The sequence below is a fragment of the Alosa pseudoharengus genome, unplaced genomic scaffold (assembly GCF_046254945.1).
Source record: "Alosa pseudoharengus isolate Yale_2024_CS ecotype anadromous, Long Island Sound unplaced genomic scaffold, YU_APseudo_1.1 YU_APseudo_1.1_scf_14, whole genome shotgun sequence".
NCBI classification, from domain to species: domain Eukaryota; kingdom Metazoa; phylum Chordata; class Actinopteri; order Clupeiformes; family Clupeidae; genus Alosa; species Alosa pseudoharengus.
Window position 1 is genome coordinate 12,499,615 of NW_027468609.1, and position 19,798 is coordinate 12,519,412.

A 19,798-nucleotide genomic window follows, 5' to 3' on the forward strand; every position below is an offset into this window, starting at 1 on the left:
AGAATGTGTAACCTGCGTTGTGTTGAATTGCGCGGCTCCGCCCTGCACTCGCCCGGACTCCAACCCGCAAACAACCTCAGATCAGTCGAGCGTGCTAGCACTCTCATTAGCGCAGCTACAACCCAGGGAGGTATTCGCCACAGTGAAAACAAATGAGCCAAATTAATAATGCTCCTCAACATTAAATTGTAAAGAAGTGAGTTCATCATCTATAGAACATACTAAAGACTGTTGATCTTTATTCACCGTATTGCAGTGATAGTCCAGCCTAAACGATGTCCAGACCAGGTGTCAAGCAATAGGATGATGGGAGATGTCATCAGCTGGCACCCCCCGATGAGATCTGAGATCAAAGTGTCTCAATGCGGCCTATCTTTTATACTCCTTAACCTTAGAGTTGGGCCCTCTCGCCACCCTCGAAAGACACCTGGCCTATCAGCATCCACCAGGGCATAATCATGCATAAAATTATATGCAAAACTGTCTTCTGGGTTTTTCCAGTTAGGTGTAACAGGGCTTCTTATCTTGCCACCTGTTACTTGGCCTTGCTGTTATCATCACCATTACATCATCCTCTCGCTCTCGACCATCTAATGAGAGGCCAGGTGTCACTGTGACCTCCTTCAGCCCACTCCTTGACTGCTGGTCTGGTCTGTTTAAGATGTGTACAGGCCTTGAAGTCTCATAATAATTGCAGTAATATCAAAGTTTTTAAAAACCATACATGCATCCTTTAAGTCATAGAAATCCACCACATAATGTTGAATGATCCAGGTTTTGGAGCACACATGCTGCCATCCAGATGTCTTTTTCAGTAAAGTGCTTGAATATTTCAAGAAGACGATGCCAAATGGCATGCTGCACACACTGCATCAGCATGGCTCCATATAGCAGTTCCATAACTGTGTATGGCTATGGGTCTGTCATTAGTGTAAGCCTAATTATGGTAGAATAATATGATGATTAATATGTTAAGAGGCATCAAAGAAACATTATTTCTCATGAGTCTGCTACTGTGTCTAATTTATTCGACAAAGGACTCTCAGCAAAACTAATGGGTTTCCACACAAATAAATTTGTGGAAAATTCCTATTTTTATTTACTAAAGGTTATGGAATTATGGCCAGTGTGCATTACACGTTTGCATTTGTAACATTCTACAGTTCTCTAATCCAATGTTTCTTAACTGGTGGGTCGGTAAAAAAAAATCACCCCTTTTAAGTGCTACTTTATCAGATCTAATATCGGACCTTTATTTTGATCAACTATTCGTATGCCAATCGTTGCCATGGACATAGACAATGTTAATGTGACAGATCATGCTAGACATCAGTTTAGTGATATATGCAAGTAGGCTATGACCCTGAATATTTGAAGTAGGATGGATTCACTTAAATTGAGGACAAAATAGGACAGAAACCCCAGTGTGTGGTGTACAGTGAATTGCTGGCACATGAGATCATGAAACTATAAAAACCAAAATGCCACATGGAAACTAAGCACCCCAGTCAAAAGACAAACCTGTTGAATACTTTGAAAGGTGACATGAGTGACAGGAGTTGAAGACTTCACAAATGTAATGCCAAACATCAGCATGTTCCAAACAAGTCAACCATGTGGCTCACGTATCCACTGGCTTGGATGCTAAAAAAATATATGGGTCGCGACTAAATGAACATGGGAAATTGTGGGTCCCAACGCCAGACCAGTTAAGAACCAGTAGGCTACTCTAATCCATTTAGGATTCCCCAAACTCATAGGCAGAGGCGATTCTAGAGTCTGTGGGGGCCCTAAGCAAAAATTCCAAGGGGGCCCTATGACCTGTGCTCATCACCATTATGTTGGGCTATAAATAATCTGACACCAACGAAAAATTTATAAAATAAAACCTTTTTTTTTATTCCAAATGTTGTGTTCCAAACATGAAAAACCTTGTTATTTTGAAAATATAAATGTAAAGAATAAGAATAGCCTAAATAAATAGAATAAAATACAGTACATTACTTTAAAAACCCAATATAAAGTATAGAAGAGAAATAGTTTCATCAGGGTCCTATCAGTGCCTCTGCTGGCCATTTGGGTGCCCTAAGCAGAACTGCTTAGTGGTGCCCCCCCCCCCCCCCCCCTCCAAAAAAATAATTTTTGCTTTGTTTTGTTTGTTTAAAATGACTAATTTCTTAAGAAAAATACTACTATTAAAATATTACTAGTTTGACGTACGAGTATAAATGGTGCACTGTCACTTTAAGGGCATAGAGTCTACATAAACCTTTTTGCCAGCTCTATTCAAATACAGACTGTGGCTGATAAACAAATTCTAGCATTGTTAAGTATATACTCTTTTGATGCCATGAGGGAAATTTGGTCTCTGCATTTATCCCAATCCGTGAATTAGTGAAACACACTCAGCACACAGTGAACACACAGTGTGGTGAAGCACACACTAATCCCGGCGCAGTGAGCTGCCTGCAACAACAGCGGCGCTCGGGGAGCAGTGAGGGGTTAGGTGCCTTGCTCAAGGGCACTTCAGCCGCACCTACTGGTCAGGGTTCGGCAACCCTCCGGTTACAAGTCCGAAGCGCTAACCAGTAGGCCACGGCTGCCCTGATAGCACACATTTATAGCACAGTATCAACAATGATATGCATACTATTAAGGTCCAAGGAGAGAGCCCCTCATGTGCGATCAACAATCAGTTTTTTGGGTAGATTTTTTGTTTCATTTGTAGGTGGATTTTTAATATAATTTGTAGGGGTCCTCTACGAAGGAAGTGTTTTTTGTTGCTTTTTGTGTAAGTTCTTTGTTCAATAAATCTTTTTTGTGTTTGTTAGAAGAAATACAATATATACAATACATTTGTTCATCTTTATTGCATATCAATCGCGATGCATTTGCTGTGAAAGTAGAAAAGAAAACATTATTTCAGAGGGTCAGTCTGGCTTAAACAAAGACAATTTATGTAATAAACATAATAGCCTACCCTCTCGAGGAGCTGAATCTCTAACTTGAGCTTTTTTATCTCCAGAATTTTCTTTTCATTATCCAGTTCAAGGTTTCGCTTATACAGCGCCCTTACATTGGCTGTTCCAACCTATAGAAATGATAGATTAAAATAATTAAGTAATTCACTTACCATGGTCAAAGCCTTGTGGCACAAGGAATAACCTAAATCAAAACCTTGTCTGTCCTGCAAGAAGGCATTGTGGGGGGCTCATCTATCATCTCATCCCTCTGTAGAATAAGTGATCAAAAGGAAGAGTCGTGTGAAACAGTTATGCAGTTACAGCACTGCTCGGTTGAGTTTCCCATTGGGATGGTTCTTTAGAAAGTGCAAAGGTGGCACCACCTTTGACGTGCATTAACCTTGAATGGTCGAGTGCTGTGTCGTCCATTATCCTTTACGCAACCAACAGCTATGTCAGTGACACAATAGGCATTTTTTTATTCTTTATTTTTTTTTAAGAAAAATCACCTCCATAGTCACCCTGGACTCACAGGCCGACAGAATCTCATCATTGTTAATTTCCTGAAAGAATCAGGGAAACATATTATAGGCCATTCTTTCCAAAAATCTGCCAACATTTAGAAGAATACATGACACTTTGCTTTGATAGTTATGCTACCTCTGTTTGGAGAGTGAATATATCCACTGTTGGCAGCTCCCTTAACACAATGTTGGTACCTTCAAATAAAATTACACAAATTAATTTACACTCAAATCATCTCACATTTGATAAGCAAGACAATGATGTATGCTCATTGCCAATACATGAATACATACCCATTACAAACGCATCCGTTGATAAAGAGGCAGTGGGGTCAGATGACCTCCCCCTTTTTACTCCGGCCATCATCGGCCGCCCTTCATTATCATTAGCGAGGGACAGCTGCTCCGAAACAGTGAAGGGTGGAGGAGCTGACCCCCTCGCAGTGGTGTTGCTAAGGGTTTTTTTTTTACTTGCTACAGGTAATCAACATCAAACATCAGATTAAAGGTTAGAGCCTAGCCTATTGCAAATCATAGGCTACTGACACCTGAAATAATTCAAATTGATGCTTTAAACTTACCACATTGAATTATATTTTTGTGCTTATTTTTGACTTGAACCCATGTTCTCAAGGCCATGCTGGCACCACATCTAGATGGGGGGGCAACACATACTTAATGATGATGGACAGGCGAGAAATTAATATGCTATTCTTGCATAGGGTGTAGTTAAAGTTAATTCCCTAAATTATGGAATAAAATACATTTCCACAAAGCAGGTTGGACATTGCTTTTGCATTTTGAAATCATCATCACTTTATTGGGATTAACGGCGAACAGTTCAGCCTGTGGCATATTTATTTTTCAGACAATATGCAGAATCTTTTCACTTACGAATTTACACGATCGCTATTTTTTGCCAGCACGCCTTCCTAGCCCTAGCCTAGCAGTGATCTAATGATCAGTGATTCATTATTATAACCTATTACTCTTGCATGAAATAAACCGCTCTAGATCGATCAGTTTTGTAAATGTGAGTAAAATGATGAGATAGACGCCCTTTTTATGGCGCATTGAAACTGAAGAGGAAAACCTGGCTTGTCAAATTGACTCCTAAGAGAGCTTTGTGGTACCATTTTACTCTGATCAAAGAAAGCCTGGGTGTTCAGTACGCTTCACAGTAGGCCTATACCCCACGGGGATGTAGTGTAGTAAACACAATTTATCCACCTCTGAAATTTCAGAAATAGAGTTTATCCACCTCTTGTAGAGTTTATCCACCCGTCAAAAGAGTTTATTCACCAATTACAACTTTTAGCTTTCAAAAATGACACTGTATTATCCACATGTGAACGAAAACTGCGTGTGCTGGTGATCCACAAATGCAAAATTAGATTTCACAAAGGCAATTTTTAGTTTTACAAATGGCATTTCATTTACAAATACACATCTACAATTGTGAAAAAAAAATACAAGTTACAAATATGATTTTTTTACGTGTGGATTTGTGCGACTTTCATGCGAAGAACGTCTCAAAAACACATAACTTTGGAAAGCGAAGAATGCGTGTGCTGGTGATCCACAAATGCAGAATCACATTTCACAAATGAAGTTTTCGGTTTTACAATGGCATTTAATTTACAAATGCACATCTATATTTTTAAAAATCAATATACGAGTTACAAATATGATTTTTTTATTTGTAGATATCAAAACACACATGCAAATCAAGAAATATTTGTGGATCCCCCTCTGCGCATATACAAATATTATTGAGACAAATTTAGCTCTATACAGTCCACCTCACCTTGATCACAGAATTCCTAGTTTACCCACCTCTTATTCTATCACTACATCCCTGGTTAGCACATACAAATTGGCAAATAGCAAATTAAACAAAACAATTGTTATTCAACTGTTTTCTATTTCTCATTTTTTTAGTTTCTCCAGAGGAGCTCCTCAGGCAAAGAGGGCAAGAGTTCTGCACATACACGGCTTCATGGTTAGGATACACCATACAGAAGCCACCATTTCCTTTCCTAGAAGTTTTTTTTTCTGAATTACTTAGCCCTCTGGCGCCTCTGATGTATGGAGCCCAGGAAGTGTCATCGTATCAAGAGAATGTGCGCTCATTTTACTAAATTGTGTGCACGTTTTACTAAATTGTGCTCTCAATTTAGGAAATCGTGCGCACGATTTAGTAAAATGTGTGCGTGATTTAGTAATTGTGTGCACGTTTAACTAAATCGCGCACACAATTTACTAAATTGAGAGCACAATTTAGTGAAATGAGTGCAGAATTTAGTAAAGCGTGCACACAATTTAGTAAAATGTGTACACAATTTAGTAGAATGAGCGCACGTTTTCTGGATATATACCAAAAAAATATGTTGCAATGACCCCTCTAGGGTTCTGTACTGCCTACATCTAGTGACAGTGCGTCTTCAGCTGTGCTTCATATGTGCCTTTTGCTATAAGACTAGCTTTTTCTTGGTCAGTTGCATAATGCTTTTTAGACAGTGTAACAGAGAGCGATTTTTAGATAATGTGCTAGACCACACCTTAGGTCGTTAATTGCCGCCCTGTAATTGGAATGAGCGTATCCTAAACCCATAGGCTAGGACCCCTTGGAGGGCAGGTCTGGTGCCAGCAGCCGCGGTAATTCCAATAGCATACTGTATATTAAAGTTACTGCAGTTAAAAAGCTCGTAGTTGGATTTCAGGAGTGGGCTGGCTTTCCCCCGCGAGGCGTGCCACCGTCTATCCCATACCCCTGCCTCCCGGCGCTCCCCGGATGCCCTTAGCTGGGTGTCCGATGGGGCCCGGAGCGTTTACTTTAAAAAAATTAGAGTGTTCAAAGCAGGCCGCAGCACGCCTGAATACCGCAGATAATGGAATAGGACTCCGGTTCTATTTGGTGGGTTTTTGGAACCAGGGCCATGATTAGGAGCCACCGTAGGTTGTTAACTGCCACACCCCTGAGTGCATTGTTCAATAAAAGAGATGCACATGGCGAAAAATCGGAGTGTATGATAGTAATAAGTTTAATCCTTATTATTATTATTATTTATTTATTGACTTTTTAATTGATTTATTTTTTATGGGGAATGCTTTATACTTCTTAACTAATGTTGACAATGTGACTGCTATCTTTAATATCCTTCACTATATAATTTTTGTCTATCAGAACTATGTATTGAGTGTCGTACTGTATGTACTGTTTGTGGTGTATATGTTCAAGTTAAATGTGACTGTAAATGTAACATCTCATTCTTTTCTAATAAAAAATGTTAATCACAAAAAAAATAAGTTTAATCCTAATAGCGTACGCTTTGCGCTGGGTCAAAATAGGGCCCCTATGTTTCACAATGGCAGCGGCTCTCTTTTTTTGTAGTGTATTATTTAGGCCTAATCACTTTCACACTGAGGAAATATTGGTTGCCTTATATCAACGTCCATTTGACATTCATTTTATATTAGGCCTATGGGCTCTGCTGTCCATTGTGACAACCCGTCGTTTACTTGAAGTTGGCAAACCAGTTTCCTGTTCGTTGACATGGCTGTCAACAAACACCTGAAGATGAGTGCTTTAACGTTAGTTGTAACCCTATGGTTGTAACCTACCAAAACATAAGAAATACAATGTACGCGAGTCTTAAAGGAGAAATTGGGCGAGTTTTCACTTAGATCTCGTTTCTCGAAGTCACCGAGAACTGTCGGTGAAACAAACCCCGAAAACAATCGTTTTTTTACTTAGCTCGAGTTGCAGCCAGCAGCTAACGCAGCCACAGCGCTACACTCTGGGGACTCACAACAAAATCAAGACTTTTGGTCACCTTTTAATCAGATCTATCTGGCCCCAAGTACCCCTGGCTGCAGCTTGCTCAATGTGGCTCAATGTGGGGCGGAGCGCAACGTTGAGCTCAGCCCAAAATCAGCTCGTCATTACCCGTTGACCTCTCTGTGTCCGTCTATTTACCCGGACTTGGAGTTCAATTTTTCTCACGGAAGAATGCTTAACTATAAAAGCGTATCCTCCTTGAACTACTGCTTACGTTCATCATGTCCCTTCCCCCCTAGCGTTCTAGAATCTGTGCTACACCATCAGCGTTTCTTGGGTAGCCTAATCTAAGTAGGCCTAGGCTACGCTATAAAGGTCATTACATCCAGTCTGCATAAACATAGGCCTATAGCAATAACATTATCAATGCCTATCGGTATTTTCTTTATAGAATAGTTTAGTAGCCTGTGCGAGTCCCAAAGAGAACATGCAACAATGAACCTCTTTAGTATCCCTATAATATATGGTCAACAACAATATGAAAGGTCTGCTAAAAGTAGAGAACATATTTGCCTCTAGCATATTGTTTATACATAAATTTAATTGGGTGTGATCGAGGCACAAAAATCCTATAACTCGCAATCAGAAGTGTTCGCGCGATAAAATCAGTTAATTTTGCCATAGAGACGGGTGTTACAACTTTTTTTTTCATTTAATTGCATTTGCTATGACTATAAGGCACTCGTGTTAACAGAAGGACTGAAGATATGAATGACATGTGATTGAAGTCCACACGCTCAAATTTCACGAAGCAAACTTAAAGGAAAATTCTGGTATTTAGCACTTTGAGCTAAACTCCACGAACCACTCGGTGAGTTGCAGTTTTGAAAACGAACGTTAAGGGTTGTTTTAGGACATATTTGAGTAGCCTACAGTATGCCTGTTGGCAGCCACCCTGAGCAAGCAAAAGCGATTCAAAACGAGTCAGAAAAGTCGAGACAGGACCAATCGTCAAAATTTCGGTATCCACCACTCTAGTCCATTCAAAACAAACCAGAAAAGAGCCTTAAAGTGCTAAAAACCGGAATTTTCCTTTAAAGAAGCACTATGCAGGTCTGGTTATTCCTTCGCTGTTTCTGGGTTTTCGCCGGATTTGGTCTCGCATTTTCACTACACAGCTCCCCCTGCAGCTTTGGTAGCAAGTGACTGCTACACTAAACCCCAACTAGCTAGCGAGCTAGCCATCAAGAAACCAAGCTAAACACAGGGCTCACAATAAAATGGTCGAGCAAACACATTGTTCAAGAGACTATCAAACCACATTACAAAGACGAAGTTCACCCAAGGGTAGGCTACTTACAATTTCAACAGCAACAAAGCCAAGTCGGCGTCCGTTTTTGCAGTCTTCTTCGAAACTACAATCTGACTACATTTTTGAGGCACGATTGGATACTTCCGCTGAGTCACATCCGGATTTACCCGGACCGGGTCCAGAAAGTTGCATATTCAGTTTTTCCGCGGAGAAGCGATATAGGGGGAGACAAAGCACCCACCAAACGACCCAGAAAGTGTTCAGAACGACTCTCAACCTGCATAATTAAGATCATTTTTGCTAAAATTGTTGCATAGTGCTTCTTTAAACAAACAGTTGCGGTTTAAAAAATAAATTTAAAAAATCGCGATGCTTGACTTTTGCACCTTTTTCTTAATATCTCTGGTCGTATTTAAGTAGACCATTCATATTTGGATGGCTGTGAGATTCTACATAATTACATGTGTCTATTTACGTTTCCGTAGCTACACCATATCTTGAGAATAAAACACTTACATTTGTACCGCTGTTACAATTGTAGCCTACCAGTTCTCCTTTACGCATTAGGCTACCCTACTAGGCCTACTGTTAGCCTAGCGAGAGTCTAACCTCCGTGTTGTTTTCTCTTGAAGTCGAGGAAATGCTTTTATAGATTTAAGCATTCTTCCTAGAGATTATGTTGAGAAATATAACTTGGACAGTAGGAAACAAGGTAGGCCCTACGGACATTGTCAGCGTGAGAATACGTGCTGAAGGTTGTCTGAGCTCAACGTTGCGCTCCGCCCCACATTGATTGAGCCTAGCCCCGATCTGCAAGCTGCAGCCAGGCGCTTCTCTCTGACTCTGCTTGCTCTGCTTTCAATAGACAAAGTGCGCCCCCTTGTGGTAAAACCAAACTACTACGCACATCAGTTTAATCTGACCTGAAAGTTGAGATGCCTACCTATTGTTTGCAAATCGAATATTTCTGTAAATATTTCAGTAGAGTTGAGACCATTTGATTGCTTACATTCGTGTGAAACCCGATATTATTCTGCCCACTGACGCTGTAGCCTACCTAATGCTTGTGATGGAAAGGCAATCGGATATTTTTCTTTCCGAAATGTTTCTATTGCGCACGCGCAAGACTTAATCCTGGTAACCTCCAACATGGCGGCGAGGGGCCATGTGCAAGACCCTAACGACCGGAGACTTAGACCAATATACGGTAAGCGATCGTTATCTGCTGCAGATATGAATACCGCTCTGTCGGCGTGAGCGTGTGAATGGCAGTGTCGAGGTGGTTTCCATGCAGGTTATTTTGAACAGAGTCTATCGATGGTATTCAAGGCCGCTAAGGAGGAGCCTCGGAGTTGCTTACTCCGCACGGCCGGATGACAGTGCACCTCGGGGATTCTATTTGTGCACCAAGGGCTTCATTGGTGCCGTCTTAATGTCACTGTACGTGGTCCATTGCTGCCGTTTACTTCAGAATATATGACGTATTGGCACGAGGATCTCTGTTTTATGGTTAACCGCATTGGTGATCTCCCGGTGCATTTATGTTAACTGGAGAATTTATACTAGGTCTCAAAATAGGATGGAAAATTGTTAACTAGCCATTGTGGACTAACGTGTTAGCTCTCGGTGGCAGGTGTGCAAGACTGCACAACGGTTCCCTTAGATGTTGGCTACACTTTAAATATGACTATTAAGTAAAATACGCTGACCGAAGCAGTCACTTATAACCTTGCTGACTTTGTAACAACAGCTTTTGCTAGCCAGCTAGCCGGCTATAAGTTAGCCAGCATGCTAGCTAGAGGACTTGTTCTCTACATATGGTCATCTATAACTAACTAACCTGCCAGAGACGATAGGTAGCCAGCCAGCTAATTTCCCGGATAAGGCAATAGCTGCTGAGCTAATCTGAGGGTTAGCCACACGCTTGACAGCAGCGTGTCATCTCTGCAGCTGTTAGCAATGGCGATAGCATGGGCTCAAAAAGCCTGGTTCATTCAGCCAGCGAACTCCCAACTAAAATGCAGATGTTTGTGTTCATGTACAGAGAAACGCGAAATAGTAACTGATGTCGAGACATGATCACTGTGTTGAAGAAGAATTCAGTATGGACCTTCGTGTTTATTTATGTCATTATAACGACTATGGATACCGATATTATAACAGCGAGTGACCCTAGAACGTAAACATGGCCTATGAATGATCCGGAGTGGTAGCTACAAGGCCCACTGTAGAGGTACTGGACTGTGTTTAGTCTACGTTTCCTCGATTCCTGCCCAACTGGAGAAACGATGTTTGTGTAGTAGTGAAGTGTTACCTGTAGTTAGGGTGGTGGTTGTTCGCTATGGTTTGGGTGTCGATGGTCACTAGAGCACCCATCTCCATTGTCATTAGTTTGTATCCCGCTGGCCCTCTGCATTTGGTAATCACACAGAGATGCTGACTGTGTGTGTGTGTGTACCGGTATGTGGTCTACTAGCTGGAGATGGTGAGTGTGTGTTCTAGCGATCCATTCAGTGTTTGTGCTGAAAAACATTCTGTTGCTCACAGCACTGTAAATGTGAATCAAAAGTGGTGACTCAGACCCAGTAATAAACAATTCCAGCCAAGCTTCAGGAGCGCAGAGAGGGCATATGCAATTTGAATGGCAGTTGAGTGCCATTCATGAACAACCTTTCTCCCATATCAGGGACTCTACCTTCAAGGTAGACTTACTGAGTATTCATTGGCTGGGGCATAGAGGTTGCACTAGCTGTTTGAACTAGCCAGTTGAGCTGTGACACTGATGGAACACATTGCCGGCGAATTGCTTTGTCTTACGCAACACTTTGCCAGTGGTTATTTTGCTGGTAATCACTGAATTACATTAAACATTCCATGGCCTCTGCTAGTCTCTTGCACTCTGAATTGACTACACAAAAGTGTGCATTAAAGCGTAACTCTCCCCAAAATGCAACCTAGGGTCTTTTGAATGGGAGTGCTAGGGGCACTACTATTTTGATGCATGATCGCATTAAAATCGCTATTTTTAAAACACTAAGAAGGCTCGACACAACATGAAACTTTGATCAAAGTATCACCAGGGTCTCTACACATGAGCTCGAGCATTGAGAACATTGTTTGTGTAAACAGAGCTTACTAAAAGAAAGGTATTGAACAACTAGTTCAATACCACTAGTTCCCCTAGCACTCCTATTCAAAAGGCTATTGGCGCTTTCAACGTAATTATGCTTTTAAACGAAAGTTTGACTCGGGTACATTCTCAAAAAAAACCTAGATTGCATTTTGGCAAGAGTTACGCTTTAAGATGCACATTTTTGAGCAATGTTGCCATTGGCAGTGTGGCTGACCAATGATATTTGTGCACTTTTCCCACGGTGGACCCACAATTGGCCCATGTATTCTCCTCTTTAGCCAAGGACTCTGGTAAACTTCTCGGAAAAAGGAAGGTGTGTGTGTGTGTGTGTGTGTGTGTGTGTGTGTGTGTGTGTGTGTGTGTGTGTGTGTGTGTGTGTGTGTGTGTGTGTGTGTGTGTGTGTGTGTGTGTGTGTGTGTGTGTGTGTGTGTGTTTGAATCAGAGAGGAACACAATTTCAACAGCTCTCTCTTTTTCCCCTCCAGATTATCTTGACAATGGCAATAACAAGATGGCCATTCAGCAGGCTGACAAACTGCTTAAGAAGCACAAGGACTTGCACTGTGCCAAGGTACACATGATGCACCAAACACGATCCTTTTTATCACCCATACACTTGTCTAACCATAGCATACATTCACACTAACTCAAACACGTACCAAACACAATCCTTTTTCAACACCTATACACTTGTCTAACCATAGCATACATTCACACTAACTCAAACACGTACCAAACACAATCCTTTTTTAACACACAGGTGTCTAACATTAACATGCATTCTTAACAACACGCTTAACTCATACTAGGGCTACAGTGGTACAGTGTGTCCACTGTTCGGTATGTATCACAGTTTGTGGGCCACGATAACAATATGGTTTCGGTATTTTAATATAATAAAAAAAAACACTGATTTAAACAATGAACTATATTTTAAGTATAAGTATACACTTTTGATCCCGTGAGGAAAATTTGGTCTCTGCATTTATCCCAATCTGCGAATTAGTGAAACACACTCAGCACACAGTGAACACAAAGTGAGGACTAATCCCGCTGCAGCGGAGGGGTTAGGTGCCTTGCTCAAGGGCACTTCAGACATTCCTACTGGTCGGGGATTGAACGGCAACCCTCCAGTTACAAGTCCAAATGAAACGTGGAAAGAATGGGCTGGAGGAACCCATTAAACTTCCTAGTTTCACTTTAAATACATTTGAACAACATTTATTTAGTCTATTTTAATCGCAAATTGTTATTGACAAGCGTCAGTGAGAGAAACAGATTCAGAAACAGTCTTCAGTTTGTACTGAAATTCAAAATATTCCCTTATAGTAGTCTCTGTCTCTTGCTAAGCTCCAGTCCATTCACGTTGGAGCAGTCAGCTGTTGTTTGTCGAACTGATTTGCATACAGAGCGCATCAACCTGTCGGTGCGTTGCTACATTAGCAGGGTAGCACTGGTAGGCTGCGGAGGTGAGAGGGCCCATGCACTGGTTTTCTGGAGGTGGTTGGTGAATGTCTAACGTTTGTGTAGTAATCACAAAACGACAGATGTACTGACTTATCGCGGTTCACGCCAGCGTATAGAACCGTGGGGGTGTATCAATCGGTTCAATAATATACCGTGTACCGTTGCATCCCTAACTCACACGTACCAAACAAAATACCTTTTCAAAACACATACACTGGTCTACCCATTACATGCATGCCTCACAACTCACTAACTCACACATGTAGAATCGACACACACACACACACACACACACACACACACACACACACACCACTCTGTTGAAGTCCAACCTTAGCATAAGCTTAGTATAACTTGTGATGTAGGTCCTGAAGGCGATTGGCCTACAGCGAACAGGCCGACAGGAGGAGGCGTTCTCATTGGCTCAAGAGGTCGCCGTCCTGGAGCCCACCGACGACAACTCACTACAGGCCCTCACCATACTCTACAGAGAGATGCACCGACGTAAGACACACACACACACGCACACACACACACACACACACCTTTCACTACAGGCCCTCGCCATACTCTACAGAGAGATGCACCGACGTAACACACACACACACACACACACACACACACACACACACACACACACACACACACACACCTTTCACTACAGGCCCTCACCATACTCTACAGAGAGATGCACCGACGTAACACACACACACACACACTCTTTTCTCTACAGGCCCTTGGGTCCCTGGCATACACATGCTGCCCTTAATATTCTGTAGGTGTGTTTAATATACAAAGCTTTGTCCCCCATAGCTGAGCTATAATCACCTGTATGTGTGTGTGTGTGTGTGTGTGTGAGCAGCTGAGCTTGTCACTAAGCTGTATGAAGCCGCGGTGCGTAAAGTTCCCAGCAGTGAGGAGTACCACTCCCATCTCTTCATGGCGTACGCTCGCGTGGGGGAGTACAAGAAGATGCAGCAGGTAAGGCTCTCTCTCTCACACACGCACACACACTCACACACACAAGCAGGTCAGCATCTGTCTCTCTTTCTCTCTTTCTCTTTCTCTCTCTCTCTCTCTGTCTTTCTTTCTTTCTCTCACATACACACTCACACACACGTGTATGGGGGAGTACAGGAAGATGCAGTAGGTCAGCATCTCTCTCTCTCTCTCTCTCTCTCTCTCTCTCTCTAACACACACACACACACACACACACACACACACACACACACACACACACACACACACACACACACACACACACACACAGACAGGCATGGAGCGCTGCATAGCTGAGGGCCCTGTAGGAAGGCTGATGTGGGGGCTGAGTGTTGGCAGGCCTCCTCATCTTGACTGCAGGACGTCCTCCAGGTCTGCTTGGCCACTGAGGCTTCGGATTCTGCCTTAAAGGTGCAGTCCTTGATTATCACAATCCATTATCCTGTCATTCAATTCATCAAACACCCTTCACATTCCTGTTGTTATTAGTCTATCTAGTGTGTGGACTCCTGCTCGATGATGCCTATCCTGGATCATGCACAGATTGTGCTCTATAACTGAGATGTCAACGATACAGATGTCAACAATCTTTAAAGATCAAGGACTGCACCTTTAATAGTACAGAGGGCTGGATAGGCAGTTCCTGTGATATGGCCATCAGAAGCTTAACTTTCTTTCTTGGGTTTTAGCTAGAGAACTGTGGATGTAAGGAACTAACTATTTTATTGCTCCATAGCTTTATAAGCACTTTGATAAGACTCTTGTTGTACTATGTATTGTAAATTGACTAAAAATGTAATTATTGAGAAGTTGATGGACTGTGTATTTGCAGTTAGGGAGACACCAATACAAGCATTGAGTGTCAGACGATGCTGTGCACATATACTCAGGCTCATCCTCATACTCTACTAAAAATTCTCTGATACACCGGTACACACTGATACACCCACTACGTTTATTTCAGTCTTGCACCACTGGCTTCAGAAACATAAAGAACAACACAAAGGCAACCCATATGTAAATATCCGTTCTCGGTTTGAAGAAGAAAAAAAAAACGGTATTGGTGCATCCCTGTTAGCAATGCATTGACTAATCAGCTTTTGTAATATGACTGTGTTGTGTGTTCATATTGGAGGGTGTTTGTATGGGTTCATGTTGGAGGGTGTTTGTTGGGTACGTATGGGTTCATGTTGGAGGGTGTTTGTTGGGTATGTATGGGTTCATGTTGGGTGGTGTTTGTTGGGTACGTATGGGTTCATGTTGGAGGGTGTTTGTTGGGTACGTATGGGTTCATGTTGGGCGGTGTTTGTTGGGTACGTATGGGTTCATGTTGGGCGGTGTTTGATTTTGGTGGGTCTTTGGGTTTGTTTGCAGGCAGGAATGGCTCTTTACAAGATCGTGCCCAAGAATCCCTACTATTTCTGGTCTGTGATGAGCCTGCTAATGCAGGTGGGTAGCTATCTCACCTTCTCTCTCTCACACACACACACACACACACACACACACACACACACACACACACACAGCTTCTTACCTGAGGCTGTGAGGCCCATGAACACAAGGACTTGAACTTGCACTTAAAAACTATACATTCAATTATATGGCTTTTCTACTACTGTGACTACTGCTGCACTGGTTTTAACTATGCATTTCTTTATGTATGCTATTTATTAAATTTTTAGGTTTATTTTAATTATTTTATTACGTAGGATAAGTTACATTTTATGTATGCTGTGAGTAACACATTTCGTTCTTTCATGTGCCATGTAACGTGTTGAATGACTATAAACTAAACTGAACATACACACAGACTCTAAAGTCATGCCTTCCCAGCACTCAAACACAAACACACTGTCATGCGTAGAAAAACTCACGCTCACACACACGCACATACGGCCACATAGGGAAATTCTCAAATACACACACTATAAAAGTATAAGTATTAGGGCTGTCAATCGATTAAAAAAATTAATCGAATTAATTACATACTCTGTGATTAATTAATCTAAATTAATCGCATATATAATTTTTGCTGTGAAAGTATTTTAAATATTTAAATTCAAATGAATCATTGAATAATCAGCATTAGTGACATTAAAGTTCAAAAAATATTTTATGATTATTTTCACTGATGGCCATAATAATCTATGATATGACCTTATATGCTGAGGAAATAAAGTGCTTCGGAAAGAATTTTTTTTCACAAGGCATTTCAGGCCACAGATATAACCTAGGGAGCACAATGAAAATAAATTAACACTCCCCTCAATGTCAACACTATTTCTTTGCACTGATGTGCAACTTTAGAGTTGAAGAACTCCGGTGATATGCAAATTCCTTGCTGCAGACATTGCAGAGGACGACTATTTTAATCAACACTTTATTTTTATCAACACCATCACGCCGTTTTTTTTAAAGTAAATGTTCCAATCAATGATCTAGGCAGCACATTTTCTTCTCTCTCCTTCATTTTACAGTCTAATGGTTAGTGACTAGAACGGCTCGGGGTCATACGGAATCGATTAATCTGCGTTATTTTTTTTAATCAGTTATTTTTTCTCAAATTAATTAATCGAAATTAATCAGTTATTTTGACAGCCCTAATAAGTATATATACTTTTTGATCCCGTGAAGGAAATTTGGTCTCTGCATTTATCCCAATCCGTGAATTAGTGAAACACACTCGGCACACAGTGAGGCGAAGCACACACTAATCCTCGGGGAGCAGTGAGGGGTGAGGTGCCTACTGGTCGGGGTTCGAACCAGCAACCCTCTGGTTACAAGTCCAAAGCGCTAACCAGTAGGCCACGGCTGCCCCAATGAAAGTGAAATGAAAGGCATAAATCTTTATGGATTTCTACGTGTGTGTGTGTGTGTGTGTGTGTGTGTGTGTGTGTGTGTTTGTGTGTGTTTCTCAGGCCATCTCGGCCCAGGATGAGAAGCTAGCCCAGACCATGTTTCTGCCTCTGGCAGAGCGAATGGTGGAGAAGATGGTGAAGGAGGAGAAGATTGAAGCCGAGGCAGAGGTCAGTAGTGTGTGTGTGTGTGTGTGTGTGTGTGTGTGTGTGTCTGTGTGTGTGTGTGTGTGTCTGTGTGTCAAATCGGTACATCTCGTCACTGTGCTCCTGAATTTCAATATTTTGAGCCAACAACTACGTGCATGTGTGTGCGTGCCAAGAGACAGGTTGTTACTAAGGTGTGTGTGTGTGTGCGTGCGTGCAGGTCCAGCTGTACTTCATGATTCTGGAGCGCCTTGGGAAATGTGTGGAGGCGTTGGAGGTGCTGCGAGGACCACTTGGAGGTGAGTCAGCTGAGCTTTCTGTTTGACCAATAAGAGGCCTTTTTGTCAGAGACATTAGCTGTCAATCACATACTGAACCAATAGAAACCCTCTGACCCTCTGATGTTAAAAAGTATATATACATTTATATATATGTGCGTGTGTGTGTGTGCACTGTATATATAGAGAAAATTCTAGAAAACACACTGAAACGTATGCGTATCAAGAACTAAAGTTGATTGATTGTGCGTGTGTGTGCGCGCGTGTGTGGTGTGTGGTGTGGTGTGTGTGTGTGTGTGCGTGTGCGCGTACGTATCTCAGATAAGCTGACCAGTGAACTGCAGTGTAGGGAGAATAAGTGTATGCTGCTATACCGACGTCTGGAGCGATGGCCTGAGTGCAACGCCCTGTCCCACAAACTGCTGCAGAAGAAGTAAGAGCACACACTCACACTCTCACTCACTCACAAACACACACTCACACACACTCACACACACTCACAATCACTCAAAATCACACAAACGAATTGCTCTACAAAAGTCCTCACATGCATATGCAAATGTAGTCATGCAAACTCACACTTGTGTTACAACACCAGTGATAATCAGCTGATCTGTCTGTTACAATACCAGTGATAATCAGGTGGTCTGTCTGTTACAATACCAGTGATAATCAGGTGGTCTGTCTGTTACAATACCAGTGATAATCAGGTGGTCTGTCTGTTACAATACCAGTGATAATCAGGTGGTCTGTCTCTCTCTCTTCTCTCTCATTTCTCTCTCTTCTCTCTTCTCTGCTCTCATTCTCATGATCCACCCATTTTTTTCTCTAATCCCCCCCGTTTGCCTCTCTTCCTCTCCTCACTATCTTCATCCCTTTCTCCCCTCTTTCTCTCCACGTTCTCTCCGTTCTTCGTCTCCCCCTCCCCCGCTCCATCTGTCCCCCCCCCCTCGTCATCCCCCCTCCACAACATCTCGTGTTTCATCATCTTCACCCCCCCTCTCTCTCTTTCTCTTTCTCTCTCTCTCTCTCTCTCTCTCTCTCTCTCTCTCTCTCTCTCTCTCTCTCTCTCTCTCTCTCTCTCTCTCTCTCTCTCTCACTCCATCTTCTCTCCCGTTCTCTCCATCCCCCATCTGTCTGCTGTAGTCCTGATGATTGGCAGTTCTATCTGTTGTACTTCGACTCCCTCTTCCACCTAATAGACCAGAGCTGGACCCCCCCATCTGAAGGAGAGCAGTAAGTCTCACACACCACACACACCACACAACACACACACACACACACACACACACACACACACCACACAACACACACACACACACACCACATACATACATACACTCACTCACACACACACACACACACACACACACAACCCACACCATCGGTAAATCAAAATAATTTGCACATATCAGTGGACACCAGCTGATAAAGACTGTGTGTTGTTTTATTTGTATGTATGTATAAAATGTGTGTGTGTGTGTGTGTGTAGCTGTGCTGAGGGTGAAGTGCACAACGCTGTGGCTCAGGCTGTGAGTTTTGTGGAGGAGTGTGTGTGTGGGGAGGACGGCAAAGAGCAGCGTCCACTGAGGGGTCCTTACCTGTCCCGTCTGGAGCTCATCCGACGCCTCCGAGAGAGAGGACTACCAGAGGCCTCACAGCTAGGTAACACATGCACATGCACGCACACACACACACACACACACACACACTTACACACACACACACACACACACACACACACACACACACACACACACACACACAGAGAGAGAGAGAGAGAGGACTACCAGAGGCCTCACAGCTAGGTAACACATGCACATGCACGCACACACACACTTACACACACACACACACACACACACACACACACACACACACACACACACACACAGACACACAGAGAGAGAGAGAGAGAGGACTACCAGAGGCCTTACAGCTAGGTAACACATGCAGAGAGAGAGAGAGAGAGACTTTCTTCTTCACTGTGATAAATATAGACATAAGAGATGCATCTTTCCCTAGCCTTAAAACATATTACCTAAACTTTGAAGCCATGGGCACACATGAAAAACTGGCTATCCTTTCAGGAGTTTCAGCCCCTCTAGCAGCAAGATGCATTTCACACTGTCATAAGCTGAGAGACTCTAGCATAACTTAATTTTATTTTGTTTCATTTATTTATATTTATATTCTTATACCTATAGAGAATACATATTGTCCTACTAAAGGTATGTTCATCTGTACATGTATGTACGTATATGTGTACGTATATGTGTGTGTATATGTATGTGCATGTATATGTACTGTATATGTACTATGTATATATATATTTTATT

General features: G+C 42.2%; 1 protein-coding gene and 1 long non-coding RNA gene across 2 annotated transcripts in view; one reads left to right on the top strand and one right to left on the bottom strand.

The window, feature by feature from the left end:
- Nucleotides 1-2,989: 2,989 nt before the first annotated feature.
- Nucleotides 2,990-3,950, bottom strand: LOC143122399 (uncharacterized). The gene is made up of 5 exons (XR_012986662.1): nt 3,782-3,950; nt 3,624-3,682; nt 3,473-3,526; nt 3,178-3,231; nt 2,990-3,091 (listed from the first exon to the last, which is right to left on the bottom strand). It is a non-coding gene; the product is annotated as an uncharacterized LOC143122399 (long non-coding RNA).
- Nucleotides 3,951-9,721: 5,771 nt separating this feature from the next.
- Nucleotides 9,722-19,798, top strand: part of naa25 (N-alpha-acetyltransferase 25, NatB auxiliary subunit) — a 28,009-nt gene continuing 17,932 nt past the window's right edge. The window contains exons 1-10 of the mRNA XM_076283865.1: nt 9,722-9,787; nt 12,198-12,283; nt 13,545-13,683; nt 14,042-14,160; nt 15,554-15,628; nt 17,098-17,205; nt 17,402-17,480; nt 17,781-17,892; nt 18,606-18,695; nt 18,952-19,124. Of these exons, the coding sequence (XP_076139980.1) occupies nt 9,730-9,787; nt 12,198-12,283; nt 13,545-13,683; nt 14,042-14,160; nt 15,554-15,628; nt 17,098-17,205; nt 17,402-17,480; nt 17,781-17,892; nt 18,606-18,695; nt 18,952-19,124 (1,039 nt within the window). The 5' untranslated portion in view covers nt 9,722-9,729. The remainder of the gene's footprint in view (nt 9,788-12,197; nt 12,284-13,544; nt 13,684-14,041; nt 14,161-15,553; nt 15,629-17,097; nt 17,206-17,401; nt 17,481-17,780; nt 17,893-18,605; nt 18,696-18,951; nt 19,125-19,798) is intronic.